This window comes from Buceros rhinoceros, unplaced genomic scaffold, assembly GCF_000710305.1.
Source record: "Buceros rhinoceros silvestris isolate BGI_N320 unplaced genomic scaffold, ASM71030v1 scaffold12329, whole genome shotgun sequence".
Classification (NCBI taxonomy): Eukaryota; Metazoa; Chordata; class Aves; order Bucerotiformes; family Bucerotidae; genus Buceros; species Buceros rhinoceros.
The window spans coordinates 80,624-101,425 of NW_010430979.1; the positions used below are offsets into that span (position 1 = coordinate 80,624).

General features: G+C 38.0%; 1 protein-coding gene across 1 annotated transcript in view; it reads right to left on the bottom strand.

Annotated features, from left to right (window-relative positions):
* The window catches only part of JMY (junction mediating and regulatory protein, p53 cofactor), a 40,045-nt gene extending 19,816 nt beyond the window's left edge, over positions 1-20,229 (bottom strand). Inside the window, exons 1-3 of the mRNA XM_010143250.1 lie at positions 20,059-20,229; positions 4,053-4,203; positions 1,697-1,866 (exon numbers count right to left, since the gene is read on the bottom strand). Of these exons, the coding sequence (XP_010141552.1) occupies positions 1,697-1,866; positions 4,053-4,203; positions 20,059-20,202 (465 nt within the window). The 5' untranslated portion in view covers positions 20,203-20,229. The remainder of the gene's footprint in view (positions 1-1,696; positions 1,867-4,052; positions 4,204-20,058) is intronic.
* Between the last annotated feature and the right edge of the window lie 573 nt (positions 20,230-20,802).

Genomic DNA, 20,802 nt, shown 5'->3' on the forward strand with positions numbered 1-20,802 from the left:
GCTGAACACCAGCAGTATCCTTATAAACAGCTGGATGTGGTCATTGGTCTAAACTGTCATTCCTTCTGTCTTAATTCTCAGCTAAACCCTGATACATTAGCTTCTTGAGCATTTTAGTCTTTTTAAAGGGATATCCTCTATGCTTATGTTCTACGCCTAAAAAACAGTAGCTAAATGGTTTGCCAGAAGGTACTTCAGTTCTGTAACCCTTCTCCAATAATGGACTCCCAGTCACGTTTGTCTCATCCAGCTTTGCATATTTAGGGCTTTACATTCTCCAAGCTAAAAAAAAAAAGTTTCAGAACAGAAGCTAGTCCTCATATCCCCACCACGTTTTGTCCCAGAGTTCTCTACACCTTGTAAAACACCCTCCCAAAGCACCATACCCATGTGCACCTATCAGATGTTCCTCATTTCTCCACTCCACAAAAGGCCCAAACTCTCAGTTCAGAGCCTTTCAGCTCCCTGTATATTGTAATGAACATCTCCTTCACCTGTGCAGCCCCACATCAAAATAAACAATTGCTCATTTACCAGACTCAGATTTCATTCAACAAAAATTCACACAAGGTCTCCTTTGGGAGAAAAATAAGATGTGCTACGGAAAAGGCAATGCATGGCTGCTTTAAATACATGCAGACATTCAATACAGTATTTCCCATTAATACTGCAGATTATCTCATCGACTTTTAGCTAAGGATGGCACAAACTGATAAACTCAGGTTTCCAGACAGCTTTAGGCTTTCTAAATCTAAGGATGTTGAAAGGAAGGAAACTTCTATTTTTGTACTCTTTTCCTTGCAAATCAAACTGTCTTCTACAGAACTCCTAAAACAGGCTTGCAAACCTACCAATCTATAGTATTGAAGTTGTGAGTTCTCTAGATAATCTTTTCATAATAGAGCCGTTAGTTTAGTCAAATTTCACTGAAATATTTGAAAAGTGGTCTAAAAACAAGCAACTGATTGGACAGAATGTAAATTAACATTAGTATAAGAGAAAATTTTTAGCACCAAATATCCATGTAATAGCGAAAGCGTATTTGTAGCACTTCTGCTTTTGAGAAGGTGTAATAAAAACCAACAAATGTGTGGGGCGTTTTTTTTTTTTCTGCTAAGACAATTAAACATAGTTTAATGCACACAGTCTTTCCTTAGGAAAGCTGTAGCTAGCGCAACCCCCTCTGGAAGACTGCCTTAGTAATTAGGGTAGGCAGAGACAAATAGAGAGCCGTACAACAGGCTAGTCATCTTTGTATTTACCAATGTTCAGACATCTTTCATCTAGAATGTCAGAATTATTCTGAAAAGGTAGTCATGTCTCAGAGCTAAAGTGTGGGGATTACATAGCAGCAGATTTCTGTCCTATTCCTTCGCTTCATTTTATTCATCTCAGTGGTTAGCTGTAAACTCTAAGAGTAAAAGCTGTCTTCCTGGTTGACTAACAAGGAAAAGGTGAGCAGAAATCGTAAGGGACATAAAAAATACACCTACATTGCAACTCCATTTGTCTAACATGGTAAAGTGTAGTAACAGCTTCAGTACAGACTTCTATTATTAAAAGCTGAAAAATAATTTACTTTAAAGACTGGGGGTTTTTTTGGTTTAGTTTGGGTATTTTTAAGTACATAAACACTCTCTGAGGTTTGGGTTTTTTCTGCACGGTTACTTTTCTGTTTATTGGCATGAAATATTACCTCCTCTTTGAGTGCATGTTTCTTCTGCTCCAAACAGATTTCTTTGGCACGCATCAACTGCAAAGTCTCCTTAGAAACTGCATATTGAAGCTTTTCCATACGTTCCACTGCTGCTGCCCATGCTGCCTTACCAAATTTTTTCTGGTCTGCTCGCATTCGATCGTATACAGCTACAGAGGGGAAGAAAAGGCAGACAGCTTACCAATCTGCTCTTGAGATGAATAGTGATTCTACTGCAGAGATAACGCAGAGATTAAAAAAAAAAAAGCATATGAAGTTCTCTTGGCAGGGACGAGTCATTCTAGAGAGAACTAACATTCAAGTCCAGTATGTAAGTACTCTTACAAGATTCGTGTAAACACGCAATTAGCTATTCGTTGATAATTTTATCATTATAACTTTCATTTCTCTCATCCACAGAGGGACCATTCTGAACACATAGTACCTGAACACTTCAACCACCAATACCTGACTTAATAAAAATCTCTCATTAATGCTACCACTCGGTCTTAAACTGCATCCCAAATTTTCCCTGTTTCTGAAAGCACCAATTATCAGCTAAAAGTCTGTGTTTCCCTTAGTAAATTCTACAGTGTAGTCATAATTTTAAACAAATCTGCAGAATGAAAAAACCCTACAGTTTAAAACAAAAATTTCAGCTTAACCTCAAGTACAATTCAAGAATACTGAATTAAATTTAAGTAACATCTATTTTTTAATTCAAAAGGTAGGTTACTTCACAAAATTACTTCAAATTAACTAAACAAATTATAATCCAATCTTAATATGCAGAGACAAACAAGAGTTGTTTTCAGGAAGCTTTCAGAGTAGCAGGAGTCACTTGCCTGTTTCACATTTTCTCTTCTTGAGCTCCAGACCATATCTAGGCTGACAAACTTGAGATTTTCACCATTTTAAATATACAATCACATGATACTATACACATAACTTTGCAAAGCAAAATCCATGAAAGTCACGCAATCAAAGGGGTAGTGTTTATTATCCTGGTGCTCTAAAATATTACATGCTGTTGTTAGGTAATAAAAAATACCTTTATGTTCTCATAAGATTTTCCTCTGCCATCTGTTATTGCTTTGCTATGTAAGACCACCCTGTGATCAGCAAAAAAATCTCAAAACACAATAAAATAGGCAAGCATCCTCTATACTAAAGGTCTATGGTTGTAAACAATCTCCAAGCATTTAACTTCTTAAGAGTTTTTCCCCACAATCCTAACTGCTGTACATAAAAAAAATGTGAATAGAACAAGAAGTAAATAACTGCAAAGACACATTCTTTATCAACTAATGGGATATTTTATTTGCTGCCGTTGTCATACTAGAAAAGGAATCAAACTGACTGAATACATTTAGAATTTGCTCTAATTAAATTCATTCCAACATGCTAGAATTGGTTTAGTCACTTTTTCAGAATAAGTTTGAGTTTCATGTTATTCTTAACTTGGGTTGTCACTGAAGGGAATCATTTTAAAGTCACTGCTTCTCATGAGGCAGATCTAGCAGTCATGCAGGGAGATGACAGGAAACCTATCCATTAAAAAAGATTTTCTCCCAGGGGTACAGCTCATTTATCTGCTCGCAAAATCACTATCACCAAGGAAAGAAAGAAACAGGTACCTGCAGTCAGGCAGGAAAAACAGTGGGACATTAATTTTGTCAGTGTAGCCCACAGTCTAAGAAGTGACATGAAACCACATCCTCAGGTGTGTTTGCTCTGATAAGCTGATTATTTAAAACAGTACAAGGATAAGAGCGCAGATGTACATGGCAAGTCCTATGAACTGGTTTTACTGCACCAACTTCTCAGTAAAACTGCTGCACAGAAATGCCAAGGTTATAGCCATGAAGATTAGTGAACCACAGAGCAGCTTTCACCAAGTAGTTAAACTGAGCTGTTATTTAATATTTAAAGCTATGAAAACAAAATACTCAAATGCAGGGGAGACAGGAAAAGGAAACTAACTGAAAGGCAATAAACACATAGTAAGGTGGTCTGCCATATCTAATACAGAGACAGAATCCATCAGAGACTCTTACGCTATCTAAATCCTTTGCAAATGTACAGTGCAACTAATATAACCACATTGAGAAAGTGGTTGTGAAACTTTTATCTAAAATTTCTATTCTGCTCACTTCTGATGATGTTCTTAAAGAGGCTCATTGGTGAAAGATTCTCATAGACACAGAAAACAAAAACAAATGGGAATGACAACTGCATATTCCTCATGGAGGATTGATGAAAAAATAAATCACGATACAATACAGAAGTTGGAAGATGTTAAAATAAAATTTTAAAGATCTTTTCTTTGACAGATAGCATAGGAGGAAATAACTACCTTTCTGTGTTTTAGCTGTTATTTCAAAATATTTAACTGTAAGATCTTGAATAGAAAGCACTGCCATGTGGGCTTTTCTTTGCCAATCAGCATCTTCTTTTTGCAGACTCTCAATTCTTCTGGGGCCTAGGTAGTCATTCTCTATCGAGATCTGAAAATAGATTAGTTCATAATTAACAACACAATTAATTGTTGCAATTCTTCCAATATCAATCAGTTTCAGGGGGGCAAAGAAAGAAAGAAGAACAAAAAGGAGAGAAAACTCCTGAATCCGGTTCCTGTCTGCCACTGAGTCCAGTTTGGGACTTCCCCAGTCCCTGCCCTGCAGCATCAGTGGTGGCGGTGACAAAACTGCCATTGGGGGGGTGGATTCAATATTTGTTTTGTATATACTAATATATATTTCATTTTAATGTTATTATTTTCATTATTTTCATTAAAGAAGTTTTAGGGTTTTTTTTTCCCCGATCTTTACTCCCTTTCTCTTTCCCATTTGAGGGGGGAGCACCTGTCATTTGTCAAGTGGCCAGCCCATCCCTAACCCTTGACAGTAGTCCCACTACAGACAACAAACTATATATCTAAGTAATTAACTATTTAAGCCTACTCCTGCAACACCAAGGCCTTAATTTTGTATACTGTCATTTACATCAAGCCATTCTATTTGTCAACAAGACACCTCATTAGTACAGACAAAAACTCTCAAAGCCAAAAGTGCTGATAATCTTATATGTCCCCAGATACTTTAACCTGAAGTTCTAATGCCTCAAATATAAATCTTCATTTCATAAAGCATCAATCTGCTCTCAAAGAGCCATTTCACTCAATAGTTGTACTACAAACAATAGGTTAAGAGACTGTGCAGCATCTACTCCTGCATATCCACTTATCTCATCTCTTATAGTGATGATTTTTACAAGCAAAAATATATATGTGGGTCGCTCCTAAAGTAATGCCTCTATTTACTATGTATTTCCATGGGAACTACGGCAGATACAGAGAGCACAGTAACACTGTTCGACAGAGCAAATCCTCAGCTACCAAACACTGAGTTTCGACACAGTCCCCACCACGGGCTGTGCATCGTCACCAGAGATGAACAAGGCCCTGCTGCCGCGCTCGTAAAAATGGTGGGAGGGGACCCACCAGCACTGTCACCACTGCTAGAAGGTGCCACCCACAGCCCCCTCTGCTTTCGTCTGTCACACAGCAACAAAATTTAACGGGATATTGGTGGGAAGGTTCAACCTCTACTGCTGTACCACCAACACCCACCTCTGGAGTTGCAGGCAAACGTCATAAAATAGGAGGCATTACTTTCAGAGTGGCCTTTATAGATACCTAAGTATTTTAATTTCTTGAAAAAATGTTTAAAGTAATTTAAAAGGTATTTTAATCTACTCCTTATATATTTCCAAAACCCTTAGAAAGGCAACAGGCAAAACAAAAATGTAAACGAATTGTAAGTGAATAATACTCTTACTAGACAGGCTGTAACGTGTAATTTGATAGAGCACGTATGTACCATGATTCCACACGGAATGCTTATGAGTGGATAGACAAGAGTTTCCAAATAAATGTCAAACTGTATGTACATAACCATTAATGATGACTGGTGAAGTCAATGCTTTCTATTTACATAGAACTCTGATAAGTTCCTTTGAGAAGCAGGATAAGAAACAACAGTTTAAACAGTCCTTTTCTATTCCTTTGTAAAGATGAGGTAATTTGATACTGGGATTGACATAGGATTACAGAGTAATGTAAGAAACACTCTTGCTAGTCATCGTTTCTAAGAGAGTAAGAAGCCTCAAAGTAACATTTGTTCATAAAGTTTTGCCTGCCAAAACATTACTGACAGATGACGCAAGCTAAAGAGGTTTATGACAGCATAATTGTATCTTTGTTTGCAAGAGCAAGTATTTATGAGTAACAAAAAAAGGGAAGCACCTTTTCATTAACTGCAGTCCCAAGTATGTCATCCATGCCATCATTCACACCGAGGGTATTCATACAATAAGGCACAGAAAACCCCAGAAGCCTTAGCCTTAGCAATACCCATACAGATACACATATTTGTGTTTAACCATAGGCTGATGGTGACGACCCTGCAAAGCTTTAAAAACTGGGGGAACAAGGAGGAAGACTGAGGGTGGGCCAGTTCAACCAGGTACAGTTCCTGATGCATACCTTCCCTTTTTGAATCTGTTTATATACGCATTCACATTTAAAAGACACTAAGCAGCATACTCCACGAACGACTGCTATCTGGAAGGAGGTCCCCAAGTAGTTGCATGAACAAGAACAGAACAACATCAAGCCTTAAGGCTGCAGCAACAGTGATATGCTTAACAAAGGTCTGAAAGGAGCCCCAGAAAGATACACAGGATAGAAGCAGTTCCCCAATGCTGCTTAAGCCGATCTGTCCTGATGCTTAATAAGAGTCATATAGCCTATACCTACACAACTTGTTAATCTAGCAGTTGAACTCTTAGAATTACTTTTCATTAACATGAAAAGACGAAGATTCTTCTTGCAGTCTTGTAGAACAATCAAAAGACCAAAGTACAGCTAATGCTCATGTCTGGACTTTGCATTCTGCAGCTTGGTTAAGGGACACATAAACAATGTTAACTTCCTGGCTCTGAAGCCATGAAATGACGGAGGAGAGATGTGCTGCTTCTGGCTAGATATAGGATAGAGATACTTTTCCAGGAAATAACAGCAATAATAGATGAGATAGAGCTATGTTTTGCATAGCATTGATAACACAGAGATGTTTTTGTTATTGTTCAGCAGTGCTTACACAGCATCAAAGCCTTTTCTGCTTGTCACACTAACCCACCAGTGAGCAGGCTCGGAGTGCACACGAAGTTTCAAGGCAACACAGTGGAGATAGCTGACACCAAGTGACCGCAGGGATATCCATTCCATATGGCATTGTGCTTAGCAATAAAAGCAGAGGGAAGAAAAAGGAAGAGGGGGGACATTCGGAATGATGGCATTGACTTCAAGAAATCATTACACTGGTAAGAAGAGATGATGAGAAGGGTGAGGTACTCAACAACACTTTTTGCCTCACTCTTCACTGACAACCTCTCTTACCATATCTTCTGTGTTGATGGACCTCAAGATAGGGCCTGAGGGAGTCTCTCCCCCAGCGTAAGCAAAGGTCAGTTCAAGAGCACCTGAGGAACCTGAACACCCATACGTCCCAGATTCCTGAGTGAACTTGCTGATGTAGCTGCCAAGCCACTCTCCAGGATACCTGAAAAGTCCTGGCTGCCAGATGATGTCTCTGGTGACTGGAAAAAGGGAAAAACCATTTTTAAAAAGGGTAGAAAGGAGGACCCTGGGAACTACCTGTCAGTCTCACACTGTGCCTGGGGAAATCATGGAACAGGTCCTCCTGGAAGCTCTGATAAAGCACAGTGAGGGACGGGGAGGTGATTTGAGACAGCCAGCATGGCTTCCCCAAAGGCAAGCTCTGCCTGACCAATCTAGTGGCTTTATGGATGTCATCTATCTGGACTTCTGGTAAAGCTTTTGATACTGTCCCCCACAACACCCTTCTCTCTAAATTGGAGAGATAGGGATTCGATGGGTGAAGTGTTCAGTGGACAACAAACTGGTTGGGTGGTCGCATCCAGAGGGTAGTAGTTAACAGCTCAATGTTCAAGGCAAGCTCTGCCTGACCAATCTAGTGGCTTTATGGATGTCATCTATCTGGACTTCTGGTAAAGCTTTTGATACTGTCCCCCACAACACCCTTCTCTCTAAATTGGAGAGATAGGGATTCGATGGGTGAAGTGTTCAGTGGACAACAAACTGGTTGGGTGGTCGCATCCAGAGGGTAGTAGTTAACAGCTCAATGTTCAGATGAAGATCAGTGACAAGTGGTGTCCCTCAAGGGTCCGCACAGGGACCAGTGCCATTTACTATCCTCACCAGTGACATAGAGGGATCAAGTGCACCCTCAGCAAATTTGCAGATGACACCAAGATGGATGATCCAGTTGACACACCTAAGGGACGGGATGCCATCCAGAGGGATCCGGACAAGCTGGAGAAATGCGACCATGTGAATCTCATGAGGTTCAACAAAGCCAAGTGCGAGGTCCTGCACCTGGGTCAGGCCAGTCCTCAGTATCAATACAGGCTGGGGGCCGAAGGGTTGACAGCAGCTCTGTGGAGAAGGACTTGGGGGTACTGGTGGATGAAATGCTGGACACAAACCAACAATTTGTGCTCACAGGCCACAAAGCCAACTGGGCTTCGTATCCTGGAATGCATCAAAAGATGCGTGGCCAGCAGGTCAAGGGAGGTGATTCTGCCCCTCTATTCCCACTCTCATGAGACCTCACTTAAGAGTACTGTGATCAGCTTGAATCCTCAGCCCAGGAAGGACGTAGACCTGTTGGAACAGTTCCAGAGGAGGGCCACAAAAATGATCAGAGGGCTGAAGCACCTCTGCTATGAGGACAGGCTGAGAGAGCTGGGGTTGTTCAGCCTGAAGAAGAGAAGGCTTTTCAATGCTTAAAGGGAGCTCATAAGAAAGATGGGGACAGACGTTTTAGCAGGGCCTGTTGCCAGAGGATGAGGGGTTTTAAACTAAAAGGGGAGATTTAGACTAGATACAAGGAAGATAAGGAAGACATTTTTACAATGAAGGTGGTGAAACACTGGAACAGGTTGTCCAGAAGTGGTAGATATTCCATCTGTGGAAACATTCCAGCTCAGATTGGATGGTGCTCTGAGCAACCTGATCTAGTTGAATGTGTCCCTACTCACTGCAGACGGGGGTTGCACTAGATGACCTTTGAAGGTCTCTTCCAACCCAAAGCGTTGTGTGATTCTATTCTACGTAATGAAGTCCTGCTTTCCTGGAGATGGCTGAACACCTGCCTGCCCATTAAGTGATGAATTAATTCCTTATTTTGCTTTACTTGAGCATGTGGCTTATTAAACTTATTAAAATTTAGTAAACTGTCTTTATCTCAACCTACAACTTTTCTCACTTTTACCTTTCTGATTCTCTCCTCCATACCACCAAGCCGGAGTGAGTGGTTGGGTGGTGCTTAGTTACTGGTCAGGGTTAACTACAGCAAGGGAGGAGTCTTTCCTTGTTTCAAAGGAAATACCCATTTAACAGGTGAAGACAGAATCTAGGTACCAGTGGGGAACAGTATTTGACAGGTGAAAAACCCCAGCCACTTCCTTAAGAAGGGTGGCTTAGCTAGGAGCTGAGGCTGAGCCTTAAACTGATAAGGTTTTTCTTCCTTTCACATCCAAAGCCATTAAACCAAAGTATAGTGCTTGTTCCAAAAACCATTTAACAGATATGCCAGGAAAGACAACTGAGGTTCAAGGTGACAAATTCAGAATGAGAATGAGAAAGAATAAGCAAGAACTGCAAATGCTGAGAAGATTCAGGCTTCAAGGATGACTCCTGCACCAAGTCCTCAAGCACAGAGACCTTTGGATAGTCTAGTTCAGTTCAGGATAACACACTGTGTGCACTTGCTGCCAGCAAAAGGCATCTCAGACCATTCATGGGGCAGCAGGAGTCAAGTGAATAAAAAAAAAAAAAAAACAGGGAAGTTCACAGTCTATCAGCATGCCAGGAGCTTATTACAAACATTATACTACAAACACAGGTATTCTTTTACCTAGAGCAGCCAGAGATATTCTCATGCAAGGGTCAGGGAAAGCAATCAAGCTGCTTTAGCATCTCACTTCGTGAGAGGATCTAATTTTGCGAAAAGCAGATTTGTCAAAACAAGACTCCAGAAAGGTATTAAATGAACACAGTCAGCACTGTGTCCTTGAAGACAGGTCCTTGCCTCCCAGCTTTGGTTCTATCAGGTCAATGACTTTGAGTGGCAGCAATCTTTAAGAGTCCCCCCCGGCACCTTGGAATTTGCAGCCTCTGAGGTCTGCTCTCTGTCTGCTATTCCCTGATTCTCCCAGAAGGTTTGCGGAGTTCCTGCCCAAGCTTGCTGTTCTGAGCTTGCCTGACAAATACACCCTGTGGTCTCTGAGAGCCTCTCCATTGACCTGAAAGTGCTCCCCATGGGAAAAACGATCTCTTTCCATCCAGCCAGTGCATTCCACCTGATTCAATTTCTCCAAGAAATGTAACAAGGAAAAAGAGTTTTTTAAAAAAAATACCAGTGTAAAAGAAAATACTAGCAACCCCTCCAACAATAAAAATAAAATACTGCTAGCTGTCATTGTTTATAATCAAAATCAAGTAATTGCGACAGACTAGACAGATAGAGAGCGTGCAAACAGCCACTTTTGGCCCTGTACCTGGCACACTCCAGGGAAACATGGAAATTGCCAGTCACTTGATAGAAGTATTACCAGTTTTCAAGCATAACTTACCTACCCAGAAAATTATTAAATCTCCCAGTCATTAAATGAAATTTATACTTGTCATCCTTTCAGGGCAAGACGGAATCACCAGAAAAAAACAAGAGATGAACAACTCAGACATAGTGGTAAAATATACATAGTAACCCTTGCTAAATGTCTGTCTGAGCATTACATCCCAGTGCAGTAAAGTACCACTACAGCAAATATACACAAGTATATACTAAATCATAATACTCAATTTAAATTTGGGCATCGTTATACAGAAGACAGACATTATTTGGAGTTGTATGTTATACCTACAACCTAGAAAGTAAGCCCATGGAGAAGGAAAAAGGTACTTTAATTAAGTTAAGACTGCAGCTGTAATAGGGAGAAAAGTTAGGGAGAAAAGACAGGGAACCTGGCTCTGGAGGTTGCAGCTTACAAAGAATACATAGCAGATTTGCTTCCTACCTACACCACCTTCATGGTGGAAGTGACCAGTCCCTCCGTTTATCCTATCTAAAAATTTAAAGAGGAAAAGAGAAACACATGTGGGACCATTAAACAGCAACATGAACAGACTCATGAGTTTTGAAGACTGCTTTCTCTATCCTCTTCAATAAGTAATCACCTTGATGTTAGGCAATTTAACTCTCATTATGGAATTGAAGGAAGCTCTTTAATGCGCTTTAAATGTGCTTCTGCATTCCATTACCATTCACAATGCATGCATAATGTGTTTATGCTTCATTTTCCTCACTGCAAAATCACCTTTATGATGCCAGCATCTTTTGGGTTTACAGTCTGTAAAAGAGCATTTTATAGACTAAATGGAAATTGATTTTAAAATTACTATTGTCCACCCTAGTTACGGCTAACAGAAGGCACCAAAGAATTGAAATGGACAGAGTGATCGAGAGAAAACCTAAGAAGTTCTGTCACCTAATTGACATTTCTTTTAAACATAAGTATCTACTTTTGATTCAGTAAAAATTAATTTTGGTTAAAAATTAAGAAACTCTGATACAAGTTTTTTCTAGCCTAAAAGGTTTTTCAGTTCCCTATCACTTTCTCAAACTCATTGTTTGGTCTACAGTTTCCTCACTCGGACTCAAAGTTCTGGAGAAAGTATGTTCTAACAGAAAAATCTCTCTTCTCACAACTAGATAACATAGCCAAATCTACAGCTTCTCATCTAGTAAACACTTTCTGAAAAAAAAATCTAAAATTCTTCCTATAAAAAAACATATTCTCTTTGAGAAGAATCCAAGCCTCATGGTAAAACTGGCTAAGATTTTTTTTTCCTGATGCTGAAATTTTTGAAGACTTTCATTTTTTGCAAGCTTTACTTCAGATACTGCTTTGAAACTAAGAAAATCATGACAACTTTCACAAAGGTGCTTGTCAGAAAGCACCTAAGAAGAGGAAGAAACAGCAAAAGTCATTAACTTCAACGTATCAAGTAAATGTCTATGTCCATCAGCTATTGCTTCAGAGTGACGGAACGTGAAAGAACATGTATCTACAAGGTATGAACATGTTTCTGAAGGAAAACAAATTAATTCTTCAGAGGAAACAAACTGAAAGGAGATCCATAGTATAGCCTGTCAGCAAGTGAGAACTAATCAGAGAGGCAAGACTCTTCTACTGGAAGCATTCTCTGGAAAAGTTCACCAGTTGCTGTTGACTCTTGAAGAGAGTAAAGTACGTTTATTGTTTGAAGATATGAGGAACAGGCCTGCAACTATAGGATTTTATTAAGTTTTATATAGTATACTTCTAAATAAATAAACATAAAGGATCTTTAATATTTCTTGGGTTCTTTCTGAAAAGAGCTGGGACAAGAATGGACAAGACTGATAGAAAAAGACATAGGCAGGTCACATTATAGCTTAGGTAGGGATCTGTCACATCTCTCCAGCTCCCCTTGTTATCCTTCTCCTAGCCAGACTTGTAATAGGTAGAAAAGGAGAAAACCACGAGATCTAACAGCAGCAGGTCAGGTAATTATAAGAATAAAAAAATAAGAAAGTATACATTGAGGGAACACTACAGATGATAGAGGCAATATTAAAAAAAAAAAGCTTCATACATAAAGGCATGTTTCAGCTCAAACAGATACTTTCCTTCAACATATTTCAGGAGTCCAAACAAGTGCAGCCACAGTCTGCTGGATACAGTAGCCAGAAAGCATGCATTTGAGCTTCATCATCCATTCAGGGACTTCTCAGAGCTAGCATTACGGGTTTTAATTTAACTATTCTCCCAGACAGTAACACAAAACCAGCACTAGTTCCCAGAACACGTTACAATTCCATACGTACAACCCCAAATATACTAAATGAACGCACTGAGCTGTAAAAAGGGCTTTACAGTTTTACTGGTTTTATCCTGACAAATACTGACATAGACTTTAATGTTGCCACATGCAAACAACTTTGATTGGAAGGTCTAGACTCCTTAAAATATCTGGAGCAATACAGGGGTTTTTTGATTACCCTAACCAAGATACAGGAGAACGAGTCAACAAAGACTGTAAAGGAAGTAAAAAACTAAAAAGCAAACAAGATATTAGGATACGCAGAAAGGAGACTGAACAATAATGTCATTGTACCGCAAAGTGCAGCTCTGAGTGTTTTTTTACAGAACTACTGAGAACACAGAAAAATTAAGAAGCATTCAGAAGAGAAAAAACACAGAAGATAATGGGAGGAGTAAGAGGAATGATCGACATCATTCAGCTATTTTTTTACCCCAGACACAATACAGTGAGCATCAAAACCACTAAATTTAACCATTAAAGTATGTTATACTGGTAATTAACAGAATTAAGGCTAAATTGTGCACCCTGAGTTATGTCTTCCTTATTTCTTGGGTTGTATCATAAAACCTTTATTTACATTTCAGCTTCACTGACTGAGCTCCAGGCTGAAAAAAAAAAGCTAACCTTCGAAAAGAAAACTTTATTTAAAAAAAACTTTTTTTTTTTAATAAGACATTCTACTAGTTGTTTGAAAACTTTGTTTCAATAAGTGAGCTGTAGTGTTAAAGCAAGTGGGCTTAAATGTTTCTGGATATTCCAGATTCTGTTTGTGGATGAAAAAGATTGGATGGATTTTTAAATCTTCAGTTAACAAAAAACTTAGTATATATAATAGACAAAATGTCAAGCATGTCCATCAAGAATTCATGAAAAATAGGGTTGAAAATTTTTTATACACAGATATACTAAAAAAAAAATAAGGCCATAAGTAACAGGCAAGAAGAAATCAGATTAAATACATATAAATATCCAGGGATAGGGATACTGAAAATAACTGTAACAACTACAGACAAAGCCCTAAAAGATCAAGTATAAAGTCAACAAATATAATGAAAACTTGTAAGAACTGTTTGTTTTCCTCAGAGAACCACTAGAAAAAAATACTAGATTTCGAACTCTTCACAGATTTAGGTAAACATGGACTTGTAAAATATACACTCTCATGATCGAGTTTTTCTATCTTTGAAGACCTTAAGCCCCTTTCCTTGCCCTCCACAACCTGCCTGACTTTATACCAAAGTCTCTTCCTTCCCTGTCTCCAGCACTGCAGAAGAAAAAAAGTCATACATTTACAGCTTTCTCCTTCCTTTAATCCCTGCAGGGACACACAATTTAGTATCTTCCACGTTTAACATCCTTTCAGAGTTTCATCAAGATCTCTTTTTAAATGGACACTGATTCTGTATTTCAGCACCATTTCCCCCCATACCCTAATCTTACGTCAGATGCAAGGCTGTTCTAGACCTTGCTTCGAACTGTAATTAATACTAGCACTTGGAGGCAAGGAAGAAAAGACACAAGGTATGGATACACTGGTAACTTTCGATTCCTGTTATAAACGGCTTAGATGCTTCCTGACATGATGGCTAATCTGAACCATAGTACATAGTCGCTCATGGGTCTCTTTCTGAAACACATACCTACTGAGTGTCCAGAGTTACTGCAGAAATTACTGCTACAGAGCACGTATTGTTTTTCCTTTGTTTGCAGGCTGTTTTAAAGCACCACAAGTTCTTTGAGAGGTTCATATTTCTTTTTTTTTTTTGTATGAGAAAGACTGGAAGAAATTATTCAATAGCTTCTTCCCCTTATCATCTGTGATTTATAGATCTCTCTTATTTTACATGAATCACATGCCTTCCAAACTAAACCAATATGATTCACTTACTCTGTGTTGCACTGAGGCTGATTACAAGGCAATACCCTCACTAGCTCATTCTCACTACCACTGTGTTAACTATTCTGATCCTACAGTGTTTGAGAGGGAGACACTAAAATGGCAGCATTCAAGATGCAAGTATACCAGATATGTGCGATGCAGTTTTCTATTCTGTTTTTCTTTTTGGTTCCCCCTCCCCTGCCAGTAACACAAAACCTTTCTTTCCTCTTTTAAAATGCTGAATGGCAAGCTATCTTCAGAGAACTCAAGGTAATTCTCATACCTTCTTCCTCAAGAGTAATAGTTAATTAAGTGCATACAAAAGTGCATGTATACTTTTGCAAATTGTCATCACCCTTTGGCACATGAATTACTCTTATTTATTGGCAATTTCACCTACCATTTTATTATCCATCCCAGACTTTTGAAAGGGAATGTTAAAAAAAAAAACCAACCCCAAAAACCTCCACCAAACCTTTTGGCATTCAGTCATGATCAGATTCTTCTACATGTCTTACTAATCAGTTCTACAGTTGAATGTCCAGAGCAGTTTAGTACTCTATTCACTTTGCAGACAGGCAGATTTAAGCGATCAGACCCACGCCACAGTTTTACAGTCAGCAACCTCAGACCAAGACTTCAATTTCTTCACTGATTCAGACTACTAGCCTGCCTTCCATCAGATCGTCTGTGTAAAGCACTGTTTTTTCAGAAAGCCTGTAAAACCCTAATTTAGGGCAGCAAAATGTTTTGCTTCAAGTTCATACAATACTCTAGAGGCTTTATAGTTCAGAATGTAAACAGAGACTGGCACACAACCCTTCTGAAACAGACTTTAAGACTATAAAGACTATCACAGCAAAATTCAGCATATTACACCAGGTTCTCAAACAAGAAAGCAATATTTTCAACCAAATTTATGACCTTAACATTCAAGATACAGCTATTCTGCCTGAACTTAAGACTACCATTTCTTCCCTACTCTACTGTTTTTTTCAGAAGCCAAGTTTATTTAACTATGCTTTCTAATGATATGAAGACATGTTTTCAACTACATATATCCTAGAAGAGACTTAAGAATTCTTTAAAGTGTTTCAGCCTCTCCACTGAGAACTACCTTAGCTTTTCACAAGACATTTTTCATCAATGTATCAGCAACTCACATTTTATCTTTAATCTAATACCAAGCACATTAAAAAAAATTAAAAAGCATGAAAAAATAAAGCCTCCCACTTATTTCACTGGGGTTTGATGAAACATAGTGCCTAGTCAACATGACTGTGAAGTACTGTCCACAACTATTAAAAAACCAAAGTTATCAAGGTAGTTTCTTTCTCCCGTGAAGGCTGGTGATCACAACCGTACTTACACAAAAGGTTTTCAGGTTCTGGCCATGAAGATATTCTTTTGGAAGATTTTTTTTTCTTTTTCAAATAACCAGATGTGGTATCCTGTTTCAAAGAACACTTTATATCTTAGTCTTAAAGGGCTTAATGTTTGATCGTATTAGCCTGTCAGTAGGTTCTACAGTCAAATATCTACCACTAACAGGTCTCTTCCCTCCATACTTTCAGATTAAGACTGCACTCTAAATGGAGGATCTGACAAAATTAAGATTTAACTACCTGAAATCAAAGGCACCAGAGTGTAGGTATATACTCTGCTTCTTCCAAATTTTGACAATTTGGGAAAGCAAATTCAGGTTTCTACTACTGATGCCTACTACTCTCCCCTTTTCTGCTATGTCAGTGTGTATTCTTAACATGCAAAAACTTGGCTAAATTTTAACAGGGAAGTTATCCATTTTAATAAATGAAAAAAATGTGGTTATAAACATAAAAAATTTCTAGGATCAAAAATATTACAGCTTGTTTTAGTTCATTAGAAGTCTTATTTCTAGCCAAAAAAAGCATCTTAAAATCCTTTCAGAATTCAAAAATAATGCTAGATAAAACTATAAATATTGTTTGCCCCGTGGTTTAAAGTTCATACATGTCTTCCAGATTTTATGAAAAATACACAGATAGACCAGAACATTACACAGCATTCGATTAGCAAGCTTCACTTGCCTGATGCCTATGTTATATCCCAGAGTCTGAAATCAGATGAAATAGACCAGTTACCCAAACAGGGAAGTGAACACATTAAAACTCACTAGTTTAATGACTTTACATATCATTACATATAAACCAGCAATGGTCCAGAAATAATGAAATTTTAAAATGCCCATAAAAATTCAACATGGTTTTTATGTGTGTATAAATTATAATGCTGTTTTCAATTCCTTTATTATACCTTCTCCAGCACTAAGCGAACTTAGTTACAGTTCTGACTGTCTGGCTGGCTTATCAATACAACTCTTCACACTTATCTTACAAGATGTGGTCATACCAGACATACAGAACAGGTCTAGTAAGCGTACCTTTTATTTTAGTCTTCAAATGAGCACATACTTGCTTCTCTGATGAGCATCTCTCAATTTGATAATATTGTTCATGATGAATTGGCTTTTATTTATGTGTCCCCTACAAAGGTGTTGGGGTGAGCAGGATTATTGCCTTATCACATGCATTTCAAAAAAAAAAAAAAAAAGGAAAAAAATCTAAGTCCCAACCACCGTTGTGCTTTCAGACCCCCATTTTTCCATACATAGTACCTGGTAAGCATTTTGCCATTCTTAGAAGGAGGTCCCAATAATTCTTGAGCAGCATTTACAGATATTAAGCATTTATATAAACAAAACTAGGTTGCTGAAGCTGGGAATGCAAAACATGAGAAACATATCACTAATAATGTATTGCTCTAGAGTCAGATGACTAGCCCATAATTAATTAGAAATCTTCGCAGGAGTCATTCCAGGTTGACACTTCCTTTCACCATCCTTTTCTCCTTCCACAATCTTCTACCTTTTTCATTAAATTTTTCAAATTCAGTAATATTTAACTGCTTCACAATACAGCTTTGACTCCTCACTCATACTAAACAGTTCATCCTTTACACTAAATGAGGCAAAATGCACCCGAAAAAGTTGCATACAATCAAGTTAAAATACAAGAAAGAAAAAAAAGACTTCTATCATGTCTATCTTGCACAATACTAATGTGCATTTTCAAGCTTCTAAATGTTTTACTTTTGTTATGAACTTCTGTTATGGGTTGCTTTGATTTTTTTTTTCCCCCGCCAAAGGAATCTGCAGAGAATACAGCCGTCCTACTCTACTAAGCCTCTGCTGAGTGGACAGACTTTCATGTTTGTTTCTGCCTTCCCTCCTGTAGCCTTGTCTCTTGCTAAAAGTTTCACAGCAACAGCAGAAATTTAAACACACGGTGATCTATCTTCCAATTTTTATGTCTTACTCCAAAAGGAGAAGAGAGTAAACACTACTCTCAAAGATCGTAGGCAAAGCCATTAATTTCCTCCTAAATTCCTTCTGAAAACTGACAACATGAAACTGATTAAATTACTAAGCAGTTATTAAAACGTACAGATTCTTAAAAAAACTAAAACAACTTCCCCACAAATAAAAGACTGGTAACTACTAGAGAAAAGGTCTACGACTATTAAATAAAGTAATTACAGAAGGCATATGCAATCCTGACTAACTAGTCAAACTTAATTGTCCTTGTAACTTTTTTTTTTTAGTTTAGTAACACATTCTGCAGGTTCTCCCTTCCTTACCCTGTCCTACATCCAAACTTTATCTTTCTCCTTGTCACTCTTTATAGGTAAACAGTATTATATGTTCACAGCTCGCATTTAACTGAGGTAGTAGGCATCAGAAATACTTCTGTTATGCATGAAAATGGAGCTAACCCCAGCCATAAGGGTTTATTGAAACATAAGCATCTTTGTTCCATTATTCAGCTTGCCAGAAAAACTCACGCAGAAAGTTAACACAAACCATTTCAAGCACAAGTTCTATTTATAAAGCAATTCTACCCTAGCTACCCAGCATAATATGTATTTTGTCATCATAGATACAAGTACTGCTTTCTCTCAAACAATAAAATGAAAAACTAGAGTTGGCATCTTTCTCTACCACATAACACAGATGACCATGTTTTATAACTCAGAAATTGCCAAGTTAGGAAGAGAACTTAATTCACACTGGATGCAACTACGTACAACTAAAGTAATCAACCACAGAACATGCCACTGAAGTTTACCGAAGTTATTCTCGAAAAAACAGAAAACAAGGTATGTTAAAATGGTAATTCAAGAGATCACTGAGATTTAAAACAAACAAGCAAACAAAACAAAACTCTTAACTCATATTTCCTACTCAATATATTTACCTTTTCTCCTTTGATAAGAGAACAAAACCAATCACCTTTTCCTCTGCTATAAATTCAAATGCTTTGAAGAAAGCTTTAGTAAACATAGCGTTCATAATCTTCAGCCATATAATATATCTGCAAAAATACTCATCCCAATTCTCTATGCAGCAACATTTACCATTCAGTGGAAAAAAGCACTTTTAGTTCAAATATCAACATATTACCTCACAGAGTTAGTTTCAGATTGCTGAACTTTCTGAAAAATTACTTTAGGGACACATCAATCACTCTGGTTTTGGAACTCTATATCCTCTTGCCTCCCTCCCTTATTCTATATTCACAAGAGAAAACCTATGTTTTGATACCGAAAAGAGAAAAACCAACGTTGGTTAACTGAACAAGGTGCCAAGCTGACATAAACTGACATTTGCAATACAGAATAAATGAAACAAACCTATTTTATCTTCTATGTTACAACACAAAGAATCAAAAGGCTACAGTCTTAATAATCTGCATAGGAACTCATGATTTCATCAGAAGGACTTCTGAGATGCAAGAAAGATTGTATTTGTTATTTTTTATTAAATATGTAATACTAGAATTCTTTTTATATATAACAAACATATGCATTATAAACCAGTTTTACCAAAATGTACTACTCTTCAGCTTGCTGTACTTTTTTAGCTCTTAGGGAAATACAGTATTAAAGTCTTACAACAAATTATATACTTGCAATATGCTTCCACATTTAAGCGTTTCACAGCACTAGATGAAATACTGCTGACATTTCATGGCTCATCGGATTACCTCAGAAAACTAAAATGAGAAGTAACTTCCTAGGTAATCTTTAAAAAAAATTAACTGTACATATATCTCTCTTTCACATATTAGTCGCTATTCCCAGTAATCACAAAATCTTAAATTTTACCTAGTAAATTCAATAATGAATTTGAACAAACATAGTAAGTAAAACTGCTGATGGTTAGCTACATACACCAGACATATTCTCACTCTTCCAAAGCACTCCTCTCAGTGGAGAAACCGGCAAAATAAGGTTAACATCTAGTGGAGAAACCATCGTTGTATATAACACATGATAAAAGTAATGAACAGTTACTAAAAAGCATGATTTCCCCATTAGTAAGAAGCTCAGTTACCTTTACCATACCTTTATCTGCTGTCTTCTCAGCATCGCAAGTTCCCTCATATCTCGGAATGGCTGTAGTAAATACTGATACAGCTCTGTGGTAGCTTCGGCAAGACTACTGTAGGCTTCATCTTCCATTTGATACAGCTCAAGCAGCTCTACCATGCTTTCCGTGTTCTTATGTTTTTCCAGAAGCTGTAGGAAAAGTGCCAATTTTAGTGAACATGTTCAAACATCCTTGCTAAAAGTGACGGTCATTTATAAAACATCTTTGTATCATTTTCCCTCTCCCACAAAATCATCACTCAGGTAGACAAACCCCACCCGCATCTTGAATATAGCCATTCAGGCATAAGCATCTCTCTGATAACCTTAACTCAAAACGTACAGCACTTCTATTAACTTTTTTTGTCTCCCAAAATCTCTGGAAGGTAAAGAACATGAGCACAAAAAGCAACTTAGTACAAGAACTTGTTACACAGGAATCAGGCACGCTACTTCACGTTTCCCACTTTCAGGTGAAAGGGAGGACGGGAACAGGGGGTGAAGGAGTGATAGGAAAGGAGACAAAAAAAGGAGAAGTCACATTTTGACCTTTCTAGGGTTTTGGGGTTTTTTTAGCATTTGGCTGGGGGTACCTTCAACCCACACATCCCCAATGTATTGCTGCAGCTCCAGACACAGAGAAGAATCTACACGAAACAAAATGGTGATCTGCATTCCTGGAAATTTTGCCATTCAGTTTATGATTTTAACCTAGACAGT